Source organism: Rhineura floridana, chromosome 7 (assembly GCF_030035675.1).
Source record: "Rhineura floridana isolate rRhiFlo1 chromosome 7, rRhiFlo1.hap2, whole genome shotgun sequence".
Taxonomy (NCBI): domain Eukaryota; kingdom Metazoa; phylum Chordata; class Lepidosauria; order Squamata; family Rhineuridae; genus Rhineura; species Rhineura floridana.
In genome coordinates this window covers 132,973,979-132,997,233 of record NC_084486.1, presented here as the reverse complement: position 1 = coordinate 132,997,233, position 23,255 = coordinate 132,973,979, and the positions used below count along the sequence as shown (strand labels likewise).

At 42.1% G+C, this 23,255-nt stretch overlaps 1 protein-coding gene across 4 annotated transcripts in view; it reads right to left on the bottom strand.

Annotated features, from left to right (window-relative positions):
• Positions 1–23,255, bottom strand: part of SEC62 (SEC62 homolog, preprotein translocation factor) — a 42,419-nt gene that overhangs the window by 5,737 nt on the left and 13,427 nt on the right. For all 4 annotated transcript variants that reach the window (XM_061637290.1, XM_061637293.1, XM_061637292.1 and 1 more), the window contains exons 2-5: positions 22,766–22,874; positions 17,597–17,702; positions 16,397–16,613; positions 405–497 (exon numbers count right to left, since the gene is read on the bottom strand). In XM_061637290.1, the coding sequence (XP_061493274.1) occupies positions 405–497; positions 16,397–16,613; positions 17,597–17,702; positions 22,766–22,874 (525 nt within the window). The remainder of the gene's footprint in view (positions 1–404; positions 498–16,396; positions 16,614–17,596; positions 17,703–22,765; positions 22,875–23,255) is intronic.

The following is a 23,255-nucleotide window of genomic DNA, read 5'->3' as shown; positions in this document are numbered from 1 at the left end:
GATCATAGAAACAGTCGTCCAAAGCATCTGGAGGACACCAGGTTGGGAAAGGCTGCAGTACAGTCATAGAACAGAACTAACATGCAGAATTATGTTTTAAACAAACACATGAACACATTTCAAACAAAACTAAGTCCTACTCAGAAACATTAATGAACCTAAGTTAGTCATGTCTATTAACTACAATGGGTCTACTCTGAGTAGGACTAGCACAGAATACCACCCAATAACAGCATCTGACACTCATAAAACCCAGAGCCACATATCTCTTATTTTGACCAATTGCTTATAATTCTAAGAGGTCAACAAAAATAAGACTAGTGGATTTTGCCACATTTTTTTCACTAATAAGCATTACAGACAGCAAAAACATTTTAGCAACAGAGATTATTCAGATCCCATACCTCATTTCCATCCAGAAAAACTTGATCTTCATGAGGCTCAAGTTTAAATTTTCTCTTTGTCTCCTTCTTTTTAGGTGTGCCAGGAGTCTCATCCTAAGGACATATATTGGAAACAAATTGCCAGTGAAATAGTGCTAATGACTATACCTGAAAGATCATCTTACCCCCCCCATATCCCCAGTCAATCACTGCGCTCTGTAGGTGAGGGGCTCCTGCAGATACCCTCTTATCAGGAGGTCCGTTCTGCACAACATAGGAAGCAAACCTTTAGTGTTGTGACACTAGGGTTGTCAGGTTCAGGGCCTGAGACTGATCCTGTATCTTTAGGAGAAGAGAAAGTCAGCCTAGTGCAGGTGTTCTTGCAACACTGTAATGGGAAAAACCACAAGGTGGAATTCTCCCTTCCCCTTGCACAACTTTTTAAAGAAACAGAAGACCTCTTGGAGGCCAGGCCGGGCAACCAAGAGGTGTTCTGTATCTTTAAAAGTTGTGGAGGGGAGAGGGAGACCACCTTGTGGTTTTTCCCATTACAGTGTTGCAAGAACACCTGTACTTGGCTGACTTTCTCTTCTCCTAAAGATACAGGATCAGTCTCAGGCCCTGAACCTGGCAACCCTATGTGACACCAATACGCTGTAATTCCCTCCCCTTAAATATTAGACTCTGTTATCTTTCCGGCACCTACTGAAGACCTTCCTCTTTCAACAAGCCTTTTAAGTAGAGACCTTGTCCCAGTCTGCATCTGTGCTAGAACTGCTTGTTAGTATGTTTTAAAAGTTGTTTGTTAAAGATGTTTTGTTTTTATATGTTTTTAAAGATGTTTTATTTTTAAGATGTTTTAAAGTGCTTTTAGTGTTTTTCTTTGTCGCCCTGGGCTCCTCCTTGGAGGAATGGCAGGATATAAATTTAATAAATTAAAAAGAAATAAATATAATTGGAAGACAGAAGCATCCAATTTACATCTGGGATACAAGGAAGTCTTCCCTTTCACCTTTGCTGCCAATTATTGATTTGAAAGAGCAATATTAAGATGAAGACCAAGTTTCAGTTCAGATTACTGAATTTGGGCTGGGATATACCTTTATGACTAAACATTTCCTTAAATGAGGGTGAGGAACATTGGGCCCTTGGGCCTAATCCAGCCTATCAGGCCTCCTCCATTTGACCCAGAATGATATTTTGGGCAAGCCACACTCACCTATCCTACAATTTGAGGCCATCTATGACATCAGGTGAGAGGCAGGTAAAAGTGGAGCCTGGAACGTCTTTTCACAGCACATGCAGTTCTGCAAGCTCCTTTGGAAAGAAAAATGCTCCTTTTTTAAAAGAAGCATTTTTTTCCTTCGAAAAGGATAGCTGATTTGGAGTTATCACTTGCTGTATCAGCTGCACAACTGAGTTCCCTGCGGGGAACTTGGTCACGCAGCCAATCCCTGCAGAAATCAAGCTTGGAGTTACTGCCTATCAGCTTGCAAATAGCCCTGTGAGGTTCTTTGAAACTTTGCTGAGGATTGGAGATGTTACCTATGAGCTAAAAGGCAGTATCTCCAAGCCTCAGCAAAGTTTCAAAGAACCTCACAGGGCTATTTTGCAAGCCCTGCATGGTACCTTGAAGGCTCAACATGCTGCAGATCTTTCTATCCCTGAAATAAATCTGATTGGTAGTGGGGCTGCCTATCTGTCAAGAACCTGATGCCAGGTGATTGAGAGGTGGGCAGCCTCACCCACTTGTCAAATCTGACCTCCAAGGATGGGGAGATAAAGATCTTGTCTGCTGGGCTTAAAAGGTTCCTCATTCCTGTTTAAAATCCATCTAAACTCTCCCACTGATTTCAGCTGCATACACATCAAAGAATGCAACCGTAACTGTAAGTAGCTAAACTACTAGTTAGCATGTGCCGTTTAGTCTGACATTACTGTTCACTCAATGAGAAAGATACAGCCCGATTGCTCTGGCCGCTGATTCTCTTCTTTCCCTTAGAACATAAAGTTCCAAGATAATCTATTTATATTGTAACCTCATCTTTATTAGATCAATTTCCAAACAGAACTTAAGTCAAACACGCCTCTAAAAATATGGGTTAATTTATGTGAAGCCTTTCAAATACATTCTTAAAACCTTCTCACCTGCCTTTCTCCCCCTACTCACAGGCCTCGCCCCCACCACATCCCTCTGTTACTCCCTAGTAATACAGCCATTCCATTACTGCACATCGAAAGCGTGCGGCGGTGCTATTAACTCTCTTACTTCTGCCATGGAATCAATCAAGCATGTCACTCACAAAAATAAATGCATGATCCAGCCATAGTTAAGCCCTTTTTATTTCTATTGATTTCAACAGGAAAGATTTAAGCATTTGTTAAAATATTGAAATCAAAGGACATTAAATGCTTAAAATGTAGCTGAATACACCCATATGTTTAATTTTGTTGTTAAATAATTGTAAAATAATTTACAGTTGCGGAGACAAAACACAAGGCATACTTATAATAGCTGTTCCAGCCTAGCTACAGCACTAAAACTATCTCAGCTATCCTGGTTAACGACCTTCACCAGGGAGAGTGCAACCCTGCTGACTTGATGTTCCAATGGCTGTCAGTACAATAGACCATGCTATTCCTCTGAATCACCTAGCGTCTGAGTGGGTTTTGGAGACATGAGGCTTACAGGGCTCCAGTCCTTTCTGGTGTAGGAGGTGGCGCTTGGGGACTAACAACTGGAAGAAGTCATCCAGACCTATCAGAGTATGCAGAAAACACACACCTCTACCTCCCATTTCCATCTACTAATCCCAGAAAGACACTATAAGCCTTAAGAGGTATCTGGAGGCAGTTCTGGGATGGATGACGACAAACAAATTGAAACTTAATCTTACTGAGGTGGAAGTCCTGTTGTTTGGAAATGTGACTGACCTGCATGGAGGTTTGCTATCGATTTTGGATAGGGTTACACTCTCTCTAAAGGACCTGGTGCGCAGTTTGGGGATATTCCTGGATTCAGTACTACCTATGGAAGCACAGATGGTAGGAGAGCTTTTTACCAACTGCAACCCTATCTGCAGAAAGGGGACCTAGCCTCAATTATACACACATACTGGTTACATCCAGGCTAGACTACTGTAATACTTTTTACATAGGACCTTTGAAGAAGGTCAAGAAACTTCCGCTGGTACAAAATTAAACTGCCAGAATACTTGAGGAGGTTAGGCAGTATAATCATATTGCACCAAATTTGTATCAATTGCAGTGGTTAGATATTGGTTAGCAGTGGTTAGCTATTTCTATTTCTATTACCTGGTCAAATTTAGATTAATTGCGACTCGTAATCGCCCCAGGGAGAAGGGACCTATTAGAATGGTCCGCCCCAGGAGATTAATGGATCCGATTGGTTTCCTGAACGCTCTTGGGGAGCTTCCTGTCGTTCAAGTAAACGACCCTACAGATGCCCTGGTCGACCTTTGGAACAGCTCGATGAGCAGGGCATTCGATACAATCGTTCCTGAGCGGCCCCTCAGGTGCAACAGAGCAAAATCGGTTCCTTGGTTTTCTGATGAACTGATGGCGATGAAGCGTACTCATAGGGGCCTAGAGCGTCGTTGGCGGAAAACTCGGAGCGAATCTGACCGACTTTGTGTTAAAGCATTTACCAAAATTTACTCAGATGCACGACGAGCTACACAAAAGGCCTTCTTTTCCACATCTATTTCTACGGCCGTTAATCAACCAGTGGAACTTTTCCGAGTGGTTAAGGGCCTGCTCAGTCCTGATCATCTGGATACGAATATGGACACATCTCCATCTCGTTGTCAAGAATTTGCTTCTTACTTTGCGAACAAGGTCGATCAGATCCGTTCCGACTTAGAGGCCAATTTTGATGCAGTCTCTAAGGATGTACCTCGGGCTTCTGTCTGTCCTATTAAGATGGATTCCTTTCAACTTGTTCAATATGCAGATATAGAGAAATTACTAGGAGAGATGAGACCTACCACTTGCCCACTTGACCCTTGTCCATCGTGGCTTGTAAAACAAGCGAGAGGGACTTTGGCTACTTGGGTCTGCGGAATAGTTAATGCCTTCTTGCAACAGGGCTTCTTCCCAAGTTGCCTTAAAGAGGCATGTGTAAGACCTTTATTGAAAAAACCCTCCCTAGACCCTTTATGTTTGAACAATTATCGGCCAGTCTCTAATCTGCCATTTCTGGGTAAAATAGTGGAGCGTGTGGTGGCTACTCAACTCCAACGGTTTCTAATCGAAACGGACTACCTTGATCCATTCCAATCTGGTTTCAGGCCTGGCCACGGGACTGAAACGGCTTTGGTCGCTTTGGTTGATGACCTTCGGAGAGAACTAGACAGGGGGAGTGTGTCCCTGTTGGTTCTCTTGGATCTTTCTGCGGCCTTTGATACCATCGACCATGGTATCCTTCTGGACCGTCTATCCAGGTTAGGACTGGAGGGTACTGTTTTGTGCTGGCTTCGCTCCTTTCTGGAGGACCGGTTCCAGAGAGTAAGACTAGGAGATTCCTGTTCACCCCCTTGGCCTTTGACCTGTGGGGTTCCACAGGGTTCTGTCCTATCTCCACTGTTATTTAATATCTATGTAAAGCCGCTGGGTGATGTCATCCGGGGATATGGAGTTTGTTACCACCAATATGCTGATGACACTCAGCTTTATTTCTCCTTCCCACCTGATGCCAAGGAAGCTGTCCTTCCCCTGAACCAATGTCTGTCTGCAGTGATGGATTGGATGAAGGCAAACAAGTTGAAATTAAATCCAGATAAGACAGAAATGCTCTACGTCAATCGTGGGACTAATCTGGCAACGGGGAATTTACCTATGTTGGATGGGGTTACACTCCCCCTGAAGACCCAGGTTCGCAGCTTGGGGGTGCTCCTGGACTCTGCCTTGAATCTGGAAGCCCAGGTCTCGGCGGTCTCCAGAAGCGCCTTCGCCCAGCTAAGGCTGGTCCGCCAGCTGCGTCCGTTTCTGGAGACGCCTGAATTGACTAAGGTGGCACACGCCCTGGTTACATCCCGGATGGACTACTGCAACGCACTCTACGTTGGGCTGCCCTTGAAGACTGTTCGGAAGCTAAAATTGGTTCAACGTGCTACAGCTAGGTTGCTGACCGGGGCTAGTTTTCGTGTTCACACGACTCCCCTGTTACAGCAACTTCATTGGTTGCCAATTTGCTTCCGGACCCAATTCAAGGTGCTGGTGATGTCCTTTAAAGCCCTTCACGGCTTGGGCCCTGTCTATCTGTCCGATCGATTGTCTGTTTACGAACCCCCCCGTCCCTTGAGATCCGCTAATGATTTTCTTCTTACAATTCCGCCAGTTTCACTAGTTCGTCTTTCAGTGACTAGAGATAGAGCATTCTCAGCTGTTACTCCTAGACTCTGGAACTCGTTACCTGTGGACATACGTTCTGCCTCTTCGCTTTTGCCATTTCGCCGCCTGGTTAAAACGTTTTTATTCCGGATTGCATTTAATTTAAATGAATAATTAGAGTTTTTAAGTATTGGATTGGGCTTACTGTGACCTCTAAATATAGAGATTGTAATTTTATTGCTGTATTTGTGCTTTTATCTACATGTTTTATTATGTTGTTCGTCGCTCTGAGTTTCTGTGAAAATAGAGCGGCTTATAAATATTTTTAATAATAATAATAATAATAATAATAATTTCTAGGTTCAATTTAAAATGCTGTCATTAACCTTGGGACCAGGTTATTTGAAGGACTGCCTAAGCCCATATGAAGCTACCCAGGGCCAAGATCAGCCTCAGAAGATTGGCTCTTGCATCTGCCATTAAAGACAATCAGATTGGTTGGCAACAGGGACTGGGCCTTTTTAGGGATGGCCCCACATTTGTGAAATTTCCTCTCTTGAAAACCCTGCTTGCCCCCTTTCTGTAGCCTTTGAATGGATCTTAAAGACATATTTATTTTGCCAAACATTTTGCCAACCCCTCCGCAAGATATGATTTTATCTGTTGCTAGTTTATTGTGTTATTTGGCAATTTAAAAAAAAACATTTTATTTTAAGCTACCTTATAAAGGACTTGCCCTAAAAAGCAGTTTAAATAAGTGCAAACAAAATAAATCATGATGATGAAAATAATGCATATGGGTAATTATTGTACTGATTGGGTCACATCCAAATGTTACTTGAGCAGAACGCCACTTGGAGAACACTGATTTCTCCTATCCTCCTCCCTACTATGCCCCCAAAAGCCTCTCCTGAAATTCAGGGAAAGCTAGGCCCGGACTGTGGTGCTAGAGAGACATTACCAAAAGATGCAAAGAGGAAGCTTGCATAGATGGTTCTGCCTTTGCCGATGTTTAATTATTTTCTCCCATCTGCATCTCTCCACTCCACATCCCAAGCCTTTTCTGAGGGTTCCCTGGCCCCAGGAGAAGCTGTTCAGGGACACAGAGAACAGCAGTGAGGGGAAGGAGATAGGCAAGCCACATTGCGCAAGTGGTCTGCTCACAAAAATTTGGATGCAGCCCTTTGTGCTGATATAAGACAAACAGAGTCTAGTTCTCTAAATGTATGTGTAATTTGGTATACCACACTGGCTCCAATATAGCTTGTGAACTTCATCATTTGTCAATTTCCAGATTTTGGTTAAACAGTCAATTACTTGAATCCTACAATGCGTTGTCTTAAAGAAGTTCACAGAAGAAAAGTGTCCTATCTCTTCCACCCTCTGCACTCCCAAGAAAGCTATTCTGGGGGAGCCCTTCTGAACAATGTCGGATGATACATGCCCACAATTGAGCTTAGCTCCTAACGTAAGTTAACTTAATGAAGTTCATGGAACAAAACAATTTTCAGAAGGGAAAGTCTGCTGCTGCAGCAAAAATAACAAAAGTTTTGATGCACTGCATTTGTTCTGACCCATCACACAGACTCACAACTTAATGATTTTCACCAGGCATCTCACAGATTTCACACCAAATGAAGTGAAAAAGCAGATCAACAAAATCAGACCAGTACTTGGAAATAATCTACTACAGGACAGATGCAGAAGAGAAAGTGAAAGAAAACACCACTTGTCGCAACTAGCCCCTCGCTAGGGCGCTCCAATGTGAATGATTTGCAGCCCATCTTTGACAATGGTAGTTCTTTCTCAGAGACCTTGTGTGATAGACCTGTTCTTGTTTACAGACAACCCCTAAAACAACTACTTGCCAGCAACAGAACACAAGCACAAGAAACAGACCCCATGACAGACCCAGATGTCAATTCTGTCCCCACATCTTCTCTGGCAACAGTACTACAGGACCTAAAATATCATCAACAGTTCATTCACCTGCTCATCTTCCAATGCAATACATGTCATCTGCCAGCAAGGCCCTTCTGCATTATATATAAGACAAACAGGCCCGTTCCTTGATGTAATCAATGAATACATATCTGACGAGAGAAATGGCAATACTCATAGACCAGTAGGAGAACATTTCAATCCACCAGGACACTCTGCCACTGACCTTAAAGTGGCCATACTTGAACAAAGGAATGTCAAAGGGAGGCTACAGCATGAAACTGCTAAATTATAATTAATCAAAATATTCAACTCTATTTATTTATTTGGTTCTGAAGAGAGATAGTTTCCTTTCCCACCTCATATATTAGTTAACTCATCATTGCCACATTGATTTTTTAAATTACCTATCACTGCTGTTGTAAAAGGGTCATAGTTCTCATTTTGTGCACTTTTTGACTGTCATTCTGTACTTTTTGCATTTCATTTCCCTCTGACTTCCCTGCTTACATTGCTCCTCTCCATATTTATATATACTGCAACTGAGGATTAATCTGCAAAGGTTTATGCCATAATAAAACGTTTTAGTTTTTTGGTGTCATAAGACTGTTGTTTTCACAGATGGAAAGTTTCTCATCCCCTTCTTCCCCCAGCATTCTTCAGGAGAGTCCCCTGATCCTCCAGAGAACTTCACAGATCGCTGAAGAATGCAGGAAGCGGTGGACAACTTTCCTTCCACAAACATCTTTCGCTAGTTTGAATCCTAAGGTAAGTTATCAGTTTTAGCAGCAGGAACATTTTTAGTTGGCAGTTCCATCTTTTGCAGAAGTACAAAAAATACTTTAGGGAAAAACTCTGGGGCCCAATAAGGACTGAGCATTTTCAGCTGCTACAGAACACTGTCTGTCTAGTGGAGGGGTGGGGGTGTTGGAGAAGAAAATGCAGGCAGAGGGGTGGACAGGGAGGAACAGATGAAATGAAGCGTCATGGAAAAGGGCATAGCTAGCTGGCTCCTGAACAGGAACACTCCAGGACAAAAACATGTGTTCCAAACAAACCGTAAACTCAGATTTTTTAATACCCAGATAGCCAATCCTTCCTTCCAGGTTATATTGTATTTCTAGGTAAGAGATCCTGTATTTTAAAGAAAGATATTTATCTATTGTTAAATTCACTCCATGTATTTCAAATGTCCTTAAACATATCTTATATCCAGAGTTAGTCATCAAAAGAAGTAACTTTTTTAGGACTTGAAATTGTTTACAGTCTGCATATGGTACAATCTTAAGCACACATATTAGCATTTATCCTTGTAAGTCTTGTAATTATTCTTTTAATATTGTACCTAATTGCTACTGCTAAAGGCACTGTTGAAAAAGAGCCAAGGAAATAATGGACAGCCCTGTCTAGGTCCTCTTCCCAAATCAAAGCTTTCTGACAAATCCATTAGTACATATATCTGTATGAAGATTATTGCACATTGCAGATAACGCTCATCAAAAATCTATGTCAAAAATTACTAAATAACAACTTTCATAGAAAAGACCATTGAAACCTACTAAATACCTTTTGAACATCCAGAAAAATTCACAGGAGTATCTTAGTAATCCCAGCCCCATTAAATGTTTTATTAAATGGTTCTATTAGGGTTCGAATCCCCAGACAGCCATGAAGCTCACTGGGTGACCTTGGGCCAGTCACTGCCTCTCAGAGGAAGGCAAGGTAAACCACCTCTGAATACTGCTTACAGGGCCGGCTCCAGGCATGCCGGGGCCCTTGGGTATCAGCTTGCCCTGGGTCCCGGCATGTGTGCGCCCCCCCACCTACCTATCTCCTGTCTTTTACTATTGCCATTAACCAAGATGGCGGCCGTGGTTTCCCTAAGTGGATGAAGCCTCTGTCACCATCTTTGTTGATGGCACGCGTGCGTGCTACGCGCGCGCATCTCTGCCATCAACTAAGATGGCGGCAGGGGCTTCAGTACTTTAGGGAAACCGCAGCTGCCATCTTCATTAAGGGCAATACTAAAAGGAAGGAGACAGGTAAGTAGGGGCGTGGGGGGCCGCAGATCACCACGGATTGCGGAAGGGGAGCGGAGGGGCCGCTGAGGGCCCCCTTTTTACCCTGTAGCTCCAGGGGCCCTTGGGCCAGTGCCCCACCTGGCCGCCCTTTAGAACTGGCCCTGACCGCTTACCATGAAAACCCTATTCAGAGGGTCACCATAAGTCGGAATCGACTTGAAGGCAGTCCACTTCTTCCATTAATACGACAACAAATATGTTGTAATTCTCTTGAGGGTGGATCTTGTAATTTGTATTCTTCAATTTCTTAAAAGCTTTTTTCACTTCTTCCTTATAAAAAATAAGCCCATACTGATAACGTCCTTGTGATGTTCCTGCTTATAGTGTAAATATGGTAAGTGCTGTTTATATAGAAGACATATGGTAAGTGGAGTAAAAGAGGAGGGGGGAGTACATGAGCAGTAGAATGCTGGATGATTGGCTGAGCGTTTGAATGGCTGCGAGTATAAATGGAAGAATGACAGTTGAATCGGGGTGGATGTTGGGAGTGTGGAGAAAGAGGTGTTAGAGGGTGGAGGTCAGGAGTGTGGAGAAAGAGGGAGTTGGAGTTCTGATTAATAATAAGTCAAGTACAAAACAGGAATAGATGAAACCATACGCTTGTGAAACATTCTAAAACTAATCTTGTTATTTCTGATATTTAATAAATACTTATTTGGTTTACCAAAGGCCTGATCCTTGGCTGGGGGATATACATACCAGAAGGAAGGGCAAGGTAATTACCAAGGCTGAACAGAAACAGTATCTAATGGTGGCAGCGGTGAAGGGAGGAATAATAACAATTCAAGTATCCAGAGCAACCCAGAGTTGTATGCGTTATCTATAAAGATACAAGGGGGTTGGGAACAGCATAAGCACGCAGTCACAAAAATAACCAGCTAGAGAGAGACTCAGGCAAAGTCTCTGGGAGTATTGGTTATAGGACATGACTGGTGGTGCTGCCTAGCAGGGGGATCTAGTGAGATCTGTGCTAGAGCGGAGTGAGAAACCATATAAAGGATGGTCCGGACTGGTGGTATCCCTGGTGGTGCCTAGTGAAAGGCAGTAGCCACAAGCAGGTGGGAACCTGACAGGGAGAACCAGGGAAGGACGTCACATGTGGTGGCTGTAGCGGTGGGATTCGAACCCTAGAGAGTCCCTAAAAGTGGTGTGGCTAAAAGAAATAACAATTAAAGATTACTTGTGAGAGTGACTGGCAAAGTGCGAGTGAACTCCTAAAAACATGACTGAATATATAAAGATGAAAAGAGAGGAGCTGGTGGAGAAGTGCATAACATTCAATTTACCTCACAAGGGTAAAGGGGTAGATGAATTGCGAGTAGCATTGATAGCATTCGCATCTGTTCAACAAAAACAACCTGTCAGAGAAGAGAACCCAGAAGGGTACTCAAGCAATCCCGCTTATATAGAATATTTGAGAGAGAAGTTAAAGTTGGAAACTGTGAGATTGAGGATGGAAGGTGTAGAGAAGGAAAAACAGCGGGAGTTGGAAATTGAGAGAATGAGAATGGATACTGAAAGGATGAGAATGGGGTTTGAGGAGAGGGAGAAGCAACAAGCATTGGATGCTGAGATACGGGTGGAAAAGTTAAAATTTGAAAGAGAGAAGTTTCATTTTGATGAAACAAGAAAGGACAGAAATGAAACCAAAATAAAGGTTACACCAAAAGATTTTGTGGTGTTTGAACCTGGACAAGACCCACAGATTTACCTCAACACCTTCGAAAAGGCAGCTCAGATGTGGGGGCTACCGGAGGATAAATATATGCAATATTTATCAAATCTGATCAAAGGGGAATTGGCAGAGGTATACCAATATTTCCCCTCAGACAGGCCCGTCACATATGCCGAGTTTAAAGAGGCAGTGTACAAAAGATTCAGACTGGGACCTGACTACTTTAGGAAGTTATTTCGAAACTGTCAGATCCAAGCAGGGAGGTCTTTTGTTGAACTGGGAGCAAAATTGATGGACATATTTGGAAAGTGGATGGGAAGTGCCAAAGCTCAGTCAGTGGAAGAGGTGAAAAGCCTCATGATACTGGATCAATTATATCATCAGTTACCACCAGAAATAAGGCTCCTTGTCAAAGACCGTTCCCCTACATCTGTTCAAGAGGCCGCAGAGTTGGCAGATCACTTTGCCTCCAATAGAACTGGCTGGGTGGGGAAAACATCAAGAGAGTTTAAACCCAGACCATTATTATTATTATATTATTATTATATTATATTTATTAGTCGCCCATCTGGCTGGTTGACCAGCCACTCTGGGCGACGTACAAGATAAAATACATTGAACATTAAAAGATTAAAATTTAGGAACCCAACAGTAAAACTTAACCCATTCCAAAGGCCTGCCGGAAAAGCCAAGTCTTTAAAGTCCGGCAGAAGCTATCATAGAAGGGGCATGGTGAAGATCATTTGGGAGAGAATTCCATAGGGTGGGGGCCACTATTGAAAAGGCCCTCCCTCTGGTCCTCACCAGCCTAGCTGTTCTAACCGGTGGGATCGAGAGAAGGTCTTCTGAGGCTGATCTTGTTGAGCGGCATCCCTGCCGATGCTGGAGGCGCTCCTTCAGATAGACTGGTCCAAAACCGTATAGGGATTTAAAGGTTAAAACCAACACCTTGAGTTGGGCTCGGTAAGCAACCGCTAACCAGTGCAACTCCTTTAACACTGGAGTGATATGATCCTGCCGGCGGCTGCCTTTGATCAGACGAGCCGCTGCATTCTGTACCAGTTGCAACTTCCGGACCGTTTTCAAGGGTAACCCCACATAGAGCGCATTACAGTAGTCTAGGCGAGAGGTGACCAGGGCATGTACTACAGGTGGGAGCAGATGGTTGGGAAGGTAGGGGCGCAGCCTCCGTATCAGATGGAGTTGATACAGCGCTGCCCGGCTCACAGCCGAAACCTGAGCCTCCATGGACAGCTGGGAATCAAGGATGACCCCCAGGCTGCGGACCTGGTCTTTTAGGGGCAAACATACCCCATTAAGCACCAGGTCTATATCCCCCAACCTTCCCTTGTCTCCCACAAACAGTACCTCAGTTTTGTCTGGATTCAGTTTCAGCTTATTCCTCCCCATCCAGCCACTCACCAACTCCAGGCACTTGGACAGGGTTTCTACAGCCAACCTCGGTGAAGATTTAAATGAGAGATAGAGCTGTGTGTCATTCGCATACTGATGACACTGCAGCCCAAATCTCCTGATAATCGCCCCCAGCGGCTTAATATAGATGTTAAACAACATTGGAGAGAGGATGGAAACCTGTGGCACCCCGCAAGTGAGAGGCCAAGGGTCCGAAACCTCCTCCTCCAATGCTACTCTTTGGTACCTACCGGAGAGGAAGGAGTGGAACCACTGCAATACAGTGCCTCCCATGCCTAACCTCTCCAGGCGGTCCAAGAGGATACCGTGGTCAACAGTATCAAAAGCCGCTGAGAGATCGAGGAGGACAAGGAAGGTGCCTTCGCCCCTATCCCATGCCCTCCTCGTATCATCTACCAAGGCGACCAATGCTGTTTCAGTCCCATGTCCAGGCCTGAAACCCGATTGAAATGGATCCAGATAATCTGCTTCCTCCAAGTGCGCTTGCAACTGCTTTGCCACCACCCACTCAATTGCCTTGCCTAAGAATGGCAAGTTTATAATGGTGGCAGAAAGGATGTGGTACCACAGTGAGTGAGTCCTCCAATAAAGTCTGAAGGGCACAGGACACCCCAGAGTGGATCTGTGTACCCTAAAATGGAGGAGAAATTATGTTATAAGTGTGGTAGACCGGGGAACCTACGTTTTCAATGTGAGGTTGCCAACCCCATTGGTAATCCTGCTCAGGGAAGGGCAGTGAAAACAGAACCAAGGGAGTTAGAAACGAAGAAGGTTCAGTTCTGCCAGATAAACTGGACAAATGTAAAAGACTTTGATTCGAGTCTGAGGGAAGGAGTGTGCAAGGGGCAAATTATTGGGCACTGCTTGATACTGGTGCCGCTCAGACGTTACTGAGGCCAGATTTGATAAAATCTGAGGAAATACTACCTCAGGAAACGGTGACAATCCAAGGAGTGAGGGGTGAACCAGAAAGCATACCCATGGCCCTGATAAAATTAAAGTGGAGAGGAAAGGAGGAAATATGTAAAGTAGGTATTAATGCCCAACAACAAGAACCAGTGATACTGGGAAGAGATGTTATGGGGGCACAAGGAAAAATGTATGTGGTGACCAGACAACAACTTGGCAAAGCAACAGAAACCATGTTAACAGAGGCCGAAGAAAACAGGGTGGAACCTGTTATCGAGCCTAAGGTCGCCATAGCAACCCCTGGCAGGCCTGCTAAAAGAGACAAACTGTATCGAATGGTCTCTAGTGAAGAGGCAGAGCAGTTCAGGGAAGAGCTGGATAAGGATGCAAGTTTGAAGCAAATGAAGGACCAAGCCCTTACACAAAAGATTCCCTTTACTGACAATCTGAGGAATCAAATTGTGTGTGAGAATGGGATTTTATATAGACTGTGGATGCCTGCTGAGAGAGAGAATGAATGTGAACCAGTGAAACAAATGATGGAAGTTGTGCAAAAGAATTTAAGTCAAGGTCAGCAGAAGCAAAGTTACTGGTATGACAGAACAGCCAGAGAACGTGTGTATGATGTGGGAGATATGGTTATGGCATTCATACCCAGGAAACACGATAAATTACAGGCCAACTGGGAGGGACCATATACCATAAGGGAAAAGCTTGACACAGTGATGTATGTGATAACCACAGACCAATTAAAAAAGCATAAAGTGGTTCATGTAAATATGTTGAAACATTATCACACCAGGGATGCAAAGGTGTTGCAAGTTACCTTATTCCCTGAGGGAAGTGGGCCTGAACTTCCAGATTTGGTACAGGAAAGCAAAGCAAAAGGAGGGGTAGATCAATTGGAATGGTCGGAGGAGGTGAAGGAAGAAGTCAAGAAAGAGATTCTAAGAGTTTAAAAAAATTATGGGGATCTCTTCAGCAATAAACCTGGCCGAACCAGTATAGCCAGACATTCAACTGATACTGGAAATCATGCCCCAATCAGATCTGTTCCGTACCGTGTGAATGGGAAAGTTTTGAATGAAATTAGAAAGGAGGTTGAAGACATGTTGGAACTAGGAGTGATCAGGGAATCCATCAGTCCCTGGGCCTCAAGTATTGTACTGGTTCCGAAAAAAGATGGAACCACAAGGTTTTGTATTAATTATTGTTTAATCAATAAAATTACTGTCCCAGATGCGTATCCTATGCCTAGGGTGGACGCAATGTTAGAGCTATTGGGAGCAGCAACCATTATCTCTACCATAGATCTGTGTAAAGGATTTTGGCAGATGGAATTAGACAAGCAATCCAGAGCCAAAACTGCCTTCAGTACACGAGATGGGTTATATGAGTTTGTGACGTTACCCATGGGATTAAGGAACTCACCAAGTTCTTTTCAGAGACTAATTAATACTGTGTTGCGAGGCATGTCAGATTTCACAGTGGCCTATATAGATGATGTGGCCATTTTCAGCAAGTCGGTGCCTGAGCATGTCCAACACCTGACAGCAGTATTAGAGGCATTTAAGAAAGCAGGGCTAACAATAAAAGCCAAGAAATGCCAGTTTGGGTTGAATGAAGTGATCTATTTAGAACATAAGGTGGGGAGCGGGAAATTTAGGACATAAGGTGGGAAGTGGGGGAGTACATGAGCAGTAGAATGCTGGATGATTGGCTGAGCGTTTGAATGGCTGGGAGTATAAATGGAAGAATGACAGTTGAATCGGGGTGGATGTTGGGAGTGTGGAGAAAGAGGTGTTAGAGGGTGGAGGTCAGGAGTGTGGAGAAAGAGGGAGTTGGAGTTCTGATTAATAATAAGTCAAGTACAAAACAGGAATAGATGAAACCATACGCTTGTGAAACATTCTAAAACTAATCTTGTTATTTCTGATATTTAATAAATACTTATTTGGTTTACCAAAGGCCTGATCCTTGGCTGGGGGATATACATACCAGAAGGGAGGGCAAGGTAATTACCAAGGCTGAACAGAAACAGTATCTAATGGTGGCAGCGGTGAAGGGAGGAATAATAACAATTCAAGTATCCAGAGCAACCCAGAGTTGTATGCGTTATCTATAAAGATACAAGAGGGTTGGGAACAGCATAAGCACGCAGTCACAAAAATAACCAGCTAGAGAGAGACTCAGGCAAAGTCTCTGGGAGTATTGGTTATAGGACGTGACTGGTGGTGCTGCCTAGCAGGGGGATCTAGTTAGATCTGTGCTAGAGCGGAGTGAGAAACCATATAAAGGATGGTCCGGACTGGTGGTATCCCTGGTGGTGCCTAGTGAAAGGCAGTAGCCACAAGCAGGTGGGAACCTGACAGGGAGAACCAGGGAAGGACGTCACAGTCCTCCACTGAAAGCTTACAGTTTTCTAGTCAGGAACTATATTGCAACAACCCCAAATAATCCCTAGAAAAGCTATGGCAGGTAGAGAAATTAAAACTAGAAGTCTTAGGTGCACCTTTTCATTAGTTCTTTACAATTTTTAGTTCTCTCTCACTCCGAATGGAATGCAACTTAATCCACTGTTAAGTGGTTTGATCTCAGCTAGACATGGGGATTTAACTTACCTTTTTGCCCTCTTCTTTCTCGGCATCTTTTTTCTTTTCCTTCTCTTTCTCCTTCTTAGCCTTTTCTTCTTTTCCACCATCTTTTTTGCTCTTTTTCTCATCTTCTTTTCCACTCTCAGACTTTCCCTTCTCTTTTTCCTTTTCTTTCTTTATGTCCTTGTCTGGCTTCATTTTCATCACTTTTAGAGCTCGATGAAAAAACTGTTTCTTTAAAAGTCTTAAAAGAAAAATTCAGTTCATACTTTATCTGGGAGCCCACTGGTAAAGTGAAATTATTGTAAAGTAAACTCAGAACAACATCTTTGACCAAGCAAACTATCAATTTTTATTCTAGATCACCTTTGTCAGGTTATTTAGAAAGACTGGGTGGGGGGAGATATCTTAAATAGAAATTACATTTAAAAGACTGTCATTAGAACTTGGTTCCTCTTTGACATTTTTGTAAACTGCTCAGGAAATATGATTGAAGAGCAGTATAAAAATACAATATATTATACAATATATTATACAATATAACCTTGTTTTCTCACAAGCACAGATTTTATATAAAACATCCATCTTCCCAATTGGTTGTCATTTCATATATGCAGGTGTTATTAATTATAATACAAAGACAAAGGGTAGATAACAATGAAAGTCAAATCAATCTTTCCGCCACGTTTTGACAACGTACTCTCACTCCAAGTTAAGTCCAAGGGAACTTTTCATAAAGTACTGATGATAAAAATGAGTTTAACTTTTATAGGCAGTTTCTTCTATTTCTACAAAGCATAAACTCTAATCTGATAGAGCAAGGAGGTCCTCTTGCCAATTTTTTGGAATTCTGCAAGTACAGCCATAAAAAATAATTTTCAGTTGAATGCTGTGTGTTGTAATCAACTAAATCCTACTCAGAACAGACCCACTGAAATTAATGGACCGAAGTTAGGTATGTCTATTAACTTCAATGGACTAGCACTAAATAACACCCTGTAATTCTGCTAGGATAATACCAACTGTGCAGGCTGTTGGGATCCAGTAAAAACCATACAGTGTCAGCCATGTTTCCTTAAGAAGGAACTGGCTCGATTACTAATCCTGCTATAAGAATATCTTCTGACCATCTGGGCATAACGTAAGGTATTTCTAATTCATTTTGTAACACTATGTTTAGGAGCAGTCATACTTTTTACAATAGCATGAAAAAGACCAGGCTCCTACCTGTTGCAATAATCAACTACAGACTCTCGAGTAGTAAACAGGGCTTCTTCTCCTTTCTTGGCTTTTGCCCACTTAGAATCCAAAAGGCAGTCCACAGCTTTGGAGGCTGAAAAGAGGGGGGGAAACCCACATAACAACCCTCAAAATAGTGATAAACAGGAGAAATGTGGTCAGCCTTTGATGCTATCTAAAGCTAATGGAAAGTTTGGACCAGTAATGGATTTCACCCCCTCTGGTGACTTACTAGTCTAAAAAACTCACCCAGAATACCAAGCAATTAGTTGGAAAGTTCACTTCAGTCCAAACAAAACCTAGGAAACAATTTCGACCACCAGTTCATAATAAAGAATAAACAAACTTTTCTGGCTTCAATCTGAATGAGGCATGCACACAATCTAATGTCTGGCAGCATTTTAAACATTTTGGATTTGTCCAAGCTTCTGTACTCTTCAAGGAATGGGAAGCAGAAGGCCTATTACTTTCACACATGTCTACTCAAAAGTAAGTCCCACTTGAGTTCACTGGAACTTACTCCCAGGTAAGTGGGTAAAGAAGTGCCGTTTACAGCTTCAGTCTACTGTAGGTGATTATGAAGATAAACCACTTGGTGTAGGATGGGGGGAGAGGAGAGCATTTTGGCACAAAACAGAGTGCCTCCTCCATGCCAAACATTCACTTTTCTTTCCTTCTAAGCTTTGACTAGAGGTAGTAAGTAAAGGGGTGAAAATATGAGAGAGGGAGAGGGAGAGGGAGAGGGAGAGGGAGAGGGAGGGAGAGGGAGGGAGGGGGAGGGAGAGAGAGGGAGAGAGGGAGAGAGGGAGAGAGAGAGAGAGAGAGAGAGATGCTATACAGTGAATAATTAAAAATTTTACAGACTGGCTGCATCTGTGCTGGTTAAGATTTTCAGAGTCCCACACAGAGCAGAGTGCAGAAGTTTCAGACTTTACAGAGAAGGAATCTCAGAGAACTAAATTTTCTTGAAAGTTAAAGAAAAAGCCAATTTTAACATCTACTATCAATGTGATAACTCAAGGAGTTTATTATGGAAGCAAAACCAGGAGTGTTTATTTTATTCATTCATTCATTCAATTTCTTTACAGTTTTGTGTATAAACTGTCCTGAATTCATTCATGATGAAGTTTATACACAAAACTTTTCCTTGAAACAATAAAGCACAGCAAAGTAAAACCAAAACTAAAATCCAGGCCAAACTTATAGCAGAAGGCAGTACTCAATTACAAACAGGTGGCACTAGTCAACCATTCCCTTGGTGAAGACATGTATCTTCAGCTGACATTGACATCCATACAATGTAGGCACTGCTGTATTTCTAGTAGATGGGAGTTCCATAGCTAGAGTGTCACAACAGAAAAGGCCCTACCCTAAGTCACCATCTCATGTACCAGTCACTTGGAGGACCTCCAGAAGAGCCTTTCCTGCAGGTCACAGGGAGTGGGCAGACTGTTCAAGGCTTTACATGTCAACAATACCTTGAATGGGGCTCGTTAACATACAATCAGTTCAGATCTCATTACAATTGTGTTATAAGGCTACAATAAGTCATACTGCTCAGCATTCTGGCAGCTACATTCACTCTGGCAGACCTTCTTCAAGGGTAGCCCCACTACAACACATTACAATTGGAAGGCTACCAGTGCATGTGTTACTGTGACCAAGTTACTGAGGTCCAGGAACAGCTATAGCTGAAACCCAGTAGCAGTCAAGAGGGACCAGGTGGTGTGGCACAGCTGGCGTGGCACAGCTGGCTTCCCAATGCCAAGCATTGCTGCCAGTTACCAAGAGGGAGAGGGACGAGGCAGAAAGGAGCTCGGCTCAGTGGCAGCACCAATCCAATGCTCCTGGCACCCTGCTACTGGTGCCACCAATACCACCTGGGCTTTAAATGACAATGTTTTTTGTGAAAGGATGCTGTAAACCTGCTTTGGATAGTTGGAAAGACCAAATTCATGGAATAGTATACCAGTGAGTTGTACAGCTGATATGTTTGAATGAAATATTTACATATGTACATGGTGAAAAATATGTGCCAGCACCAACTTTTTACGAACCAGCATCAAATCCAAACAACCAAGTGTCTACAGATTTTCCAGTCTTGCATATGTTCTTATTTATGACAATTGCACAAGATGCCATCCTATGGATGGAAACTTTGCATTGGAACTGTCCTAGGAACATTTTTTAAAATAAAGTCAAAACAAAAATACATTGCTGCTTCTTTTTCAGATTTATTATAGACATTTTTAAAACGATCATCATATCGTAATTTTCAGAAATCCAGAGCACAACCATATTCTGTTTGCTAAGATGCAAGTTGAAATGTTTTCAGTGGAGCTTACTCCCTCAGAAGTGTGCTTAGAATTGCAGCCTGAATCCTCAACTCTTCCCTCCCCCTGCAAATAATATGGAATCATATGCAGCACAGATTTCCAACTGAGTTCTCAGTGTTCAACTATAAAATAGGAGGGTTCAGCATATCAATGAACTGGCATTTTAAAAAACATACACACTTCACTATAGGTGAACAAGGGACATTTGGATCATTGCAAGCAGAGTCTAACAAAAACTGTATTATGTTGGTGCTGAGTAAGCCAAAGCAGCAAGCCATTTCAGTGTAGGTCTGGTGGTACTGCCCCCCCCCAAAATCCTGAGACATGAACTTCAAAATTCCCATTTACCTAACAATCAGAAAGCACATTTATACACAAAGATTTCGTAAGTTAATGTGCTTCTCTACTGCCATACACCATCTCACTCTCAAAATGCTAACACTTTTAGGATTTTGATCTTCTGTTTTCATGTTTCCATTTCCAAATTACAGATCTGTGCCAGCCAAATATGCAAGGTTGACAAAAATGATTTTAAAAAAATAAATGGATTTTTAAAATTTAAATCAGATTACTTTGACTGAAATAGGGTTTCAAGATTTTCTTAAAACAATTAGTAAAAAAAAGGACCTAGGTCAAAGGTATCATCATGAATACTAATTATACTACTTCTAATTATATTCTATAAATATGCTGTTTATGGAGATGGGAGATAACCTGATCAGTCCTATTCTGCAGGTGTACATGAAGTGCTCTCTCTCTCTCAGCCTCAGAGAAGGTCGATAAATAAAGAATTTGGGGAGATGGAGTAGAACAAGGAGGAGACCAGTGAAGTGGTAATCTAGATCTTTACAGCAGTAGCCTCTTCTGCAGGTATAGAAAGAATTTTTTTCCCTTTGGACTATCCATTCTAAATTGGGAAATAAGTTGGGAACTGAAAAAGCAGGAAAGTTTGTATTTCTTTTAAGACAATGAACAAGGAAGACAAAGGTGAAGAAGAAGACTGAGTTAACTGTACCACCCAATATATCAAGTTTCTCATGTTGCTTTGGTTGAAATGTTATTTATTTATTTATTTATTTATTTATTATTTGATTTATATCCCACTCTTCTTCCCAGCAGGAGCCCAGGGCAGCAAACAGAAATGCTAAAAACACTTAAAAACATCATAAAAACGGACCTCAAAATACATTAAAACAAAACAACGTTAAAACATTTTTTAAAAAAGCTTTAAAAACATCTTTTTTAAAAGGGTTAAAAACATTTTAAAAACACATATTAAGAAGCAATTCTAACACAGATGCAGGCTGGGATAGGTCTCAACTTAAAAGGCTTGTTGAAAGAGGAAAGTCTTCAAAAGGCGCGGAAAAGATAGCAGAGATGGTGCCTGCCTAATATTCAAGGGGAGGGAATTCCACAGGGTAGGTGCCACCACACTAAAGGTCCGTTTCCTATATTGTGCAGAATGAACCTCCTGATAAAATGGTATCTGCAGGAGGCCCTCACCTGCAGAGCGCAGTGTTCGACTGGGTATATAAGGGGTAAGACGGTCTTTCAAGTATCCTGGTCCCAAGCTGTATGGGGCTTTGTACACTAAAACTAGAACCTTGAACTTGGCCCGGTAGCAAATGGGCAGCTAGTGCAATTCTTTCAGCAGCGGGGTGACATGCTGGCGATACCCTGCCCCAGTGAGCATTTTTAAAGGGCTAAAAACTGAAATAGTTAACCATTCAAAAATCCATGTGCATGTTTTGTTAATGTTGTTGTTTGCTGAAGAAGAACACTAATCAGAAGAATAAACAATCTTATTAGTACAATTTAAAAGCCTGTTTGTTGGTAGTGGTTCTGGCACATTATGGGGAAAAAAAACATGATTAAATGAATAGTAGGAGCTGGTTCATTTCCTAAATGACTTCACAAGTTTTTAGTACTAACATGACCAAGTTTATCATCCCATTTTTTATGAAAATAAATCTGAAAACAATTCAGAATAATCGCTTAGTGTGTACCTACTTTCTAATGAAACCTACATCTCCAAATATGTATTAAGGTTATATTAAACAATAATGTACTTCTACTAAAAAATGATGATTAAATACAATCTTCCTCACTAGTGATTTAAACTGTGATTTAAATCATTAAAATTAAGTGCTTCAGAGAAGTGATTTAAATCAAATCAACTCTGCAGATAGGTACAGCTGGGAGGTAAGTTGCAGTATCAGATACAAGCTGCTAATAACAAAAAGACATCAATGGTTAACATGGGAGGCGGCGGCAAAACCACCACTGTCATCACTGCTATTGTCATAAGACAGCCTGTCCCAACCAGTCAGCCACCAGATGTTGTTGGACCACAACTCCCATCAGCCTCAGCCAGCATTGCCAATGGTCAGGAAAGATGGGAATTGTGGTCCAACAACATCTGGAGGCCCACTAGTTGGGAAACGCTGTCATAAGAAGACACCATCAGCAATCCATTTTTCCACTGAATTATTATTACTACTATCATAGGAATATTATGTTGCATTATCATCATCACTGTCATCTGCTCAGGCTAACTGATACACCCTGTGGAAGAAAAGGATTCCCTGCCCTGGAATCTACTGAGATAAAGGGCAGACTATAAAAGCTCTTAATAAAAGCAAACAAATGAACAAAAATCAGGCTATGACTACAGTTTTAATCAGATTCTCATCCATCACTTATCACCCAGCTAAAATCAGGAATAAATTTGTGGCCCCTACTATTAAAACCATTTCCTTTTCTTAGTGACACATTATTGACAATCAAGTTGCCACATGAACTGGATAATATTTAACCTTACCAATGAAATAATCAATTCTGTGACCCATCATATTGGTAGACTTGGTTGGACAGTTGAAACGTAGGTATTTAGCGACGGCCTTTTCTTCCTTGAATGGCTCACCCACCTCCTAAAGAGAAAAAGAGAAAATGCAAATTTAAAGCTTAGAGTATTTTCAAAGCCTCCCAGCTTGTTTTTGTAGTTCGCTACACATATGAAACATGATGTCTCAAACAGTCATACACTAATATGAAGTGAATACGCCATTCTCAACAAACAATTTTGCAACACCTTAAAGACTAGAACATTTATTATGGAATAAGCTTTCATAGACCACAGTCCACTCCATCAGATACATGAATTGTTATCCTGAGTTGGATGTATGCATACATATGTTTCAGAGGGTGATTTTAAAAAGCAAGGTCAAAGAGAAATAAAATGCTAGAAACCTTGGGCAGTGATAGTTACGTACTTAACAGTGCTAATTCACAAAACAGTTTTTGATAATACA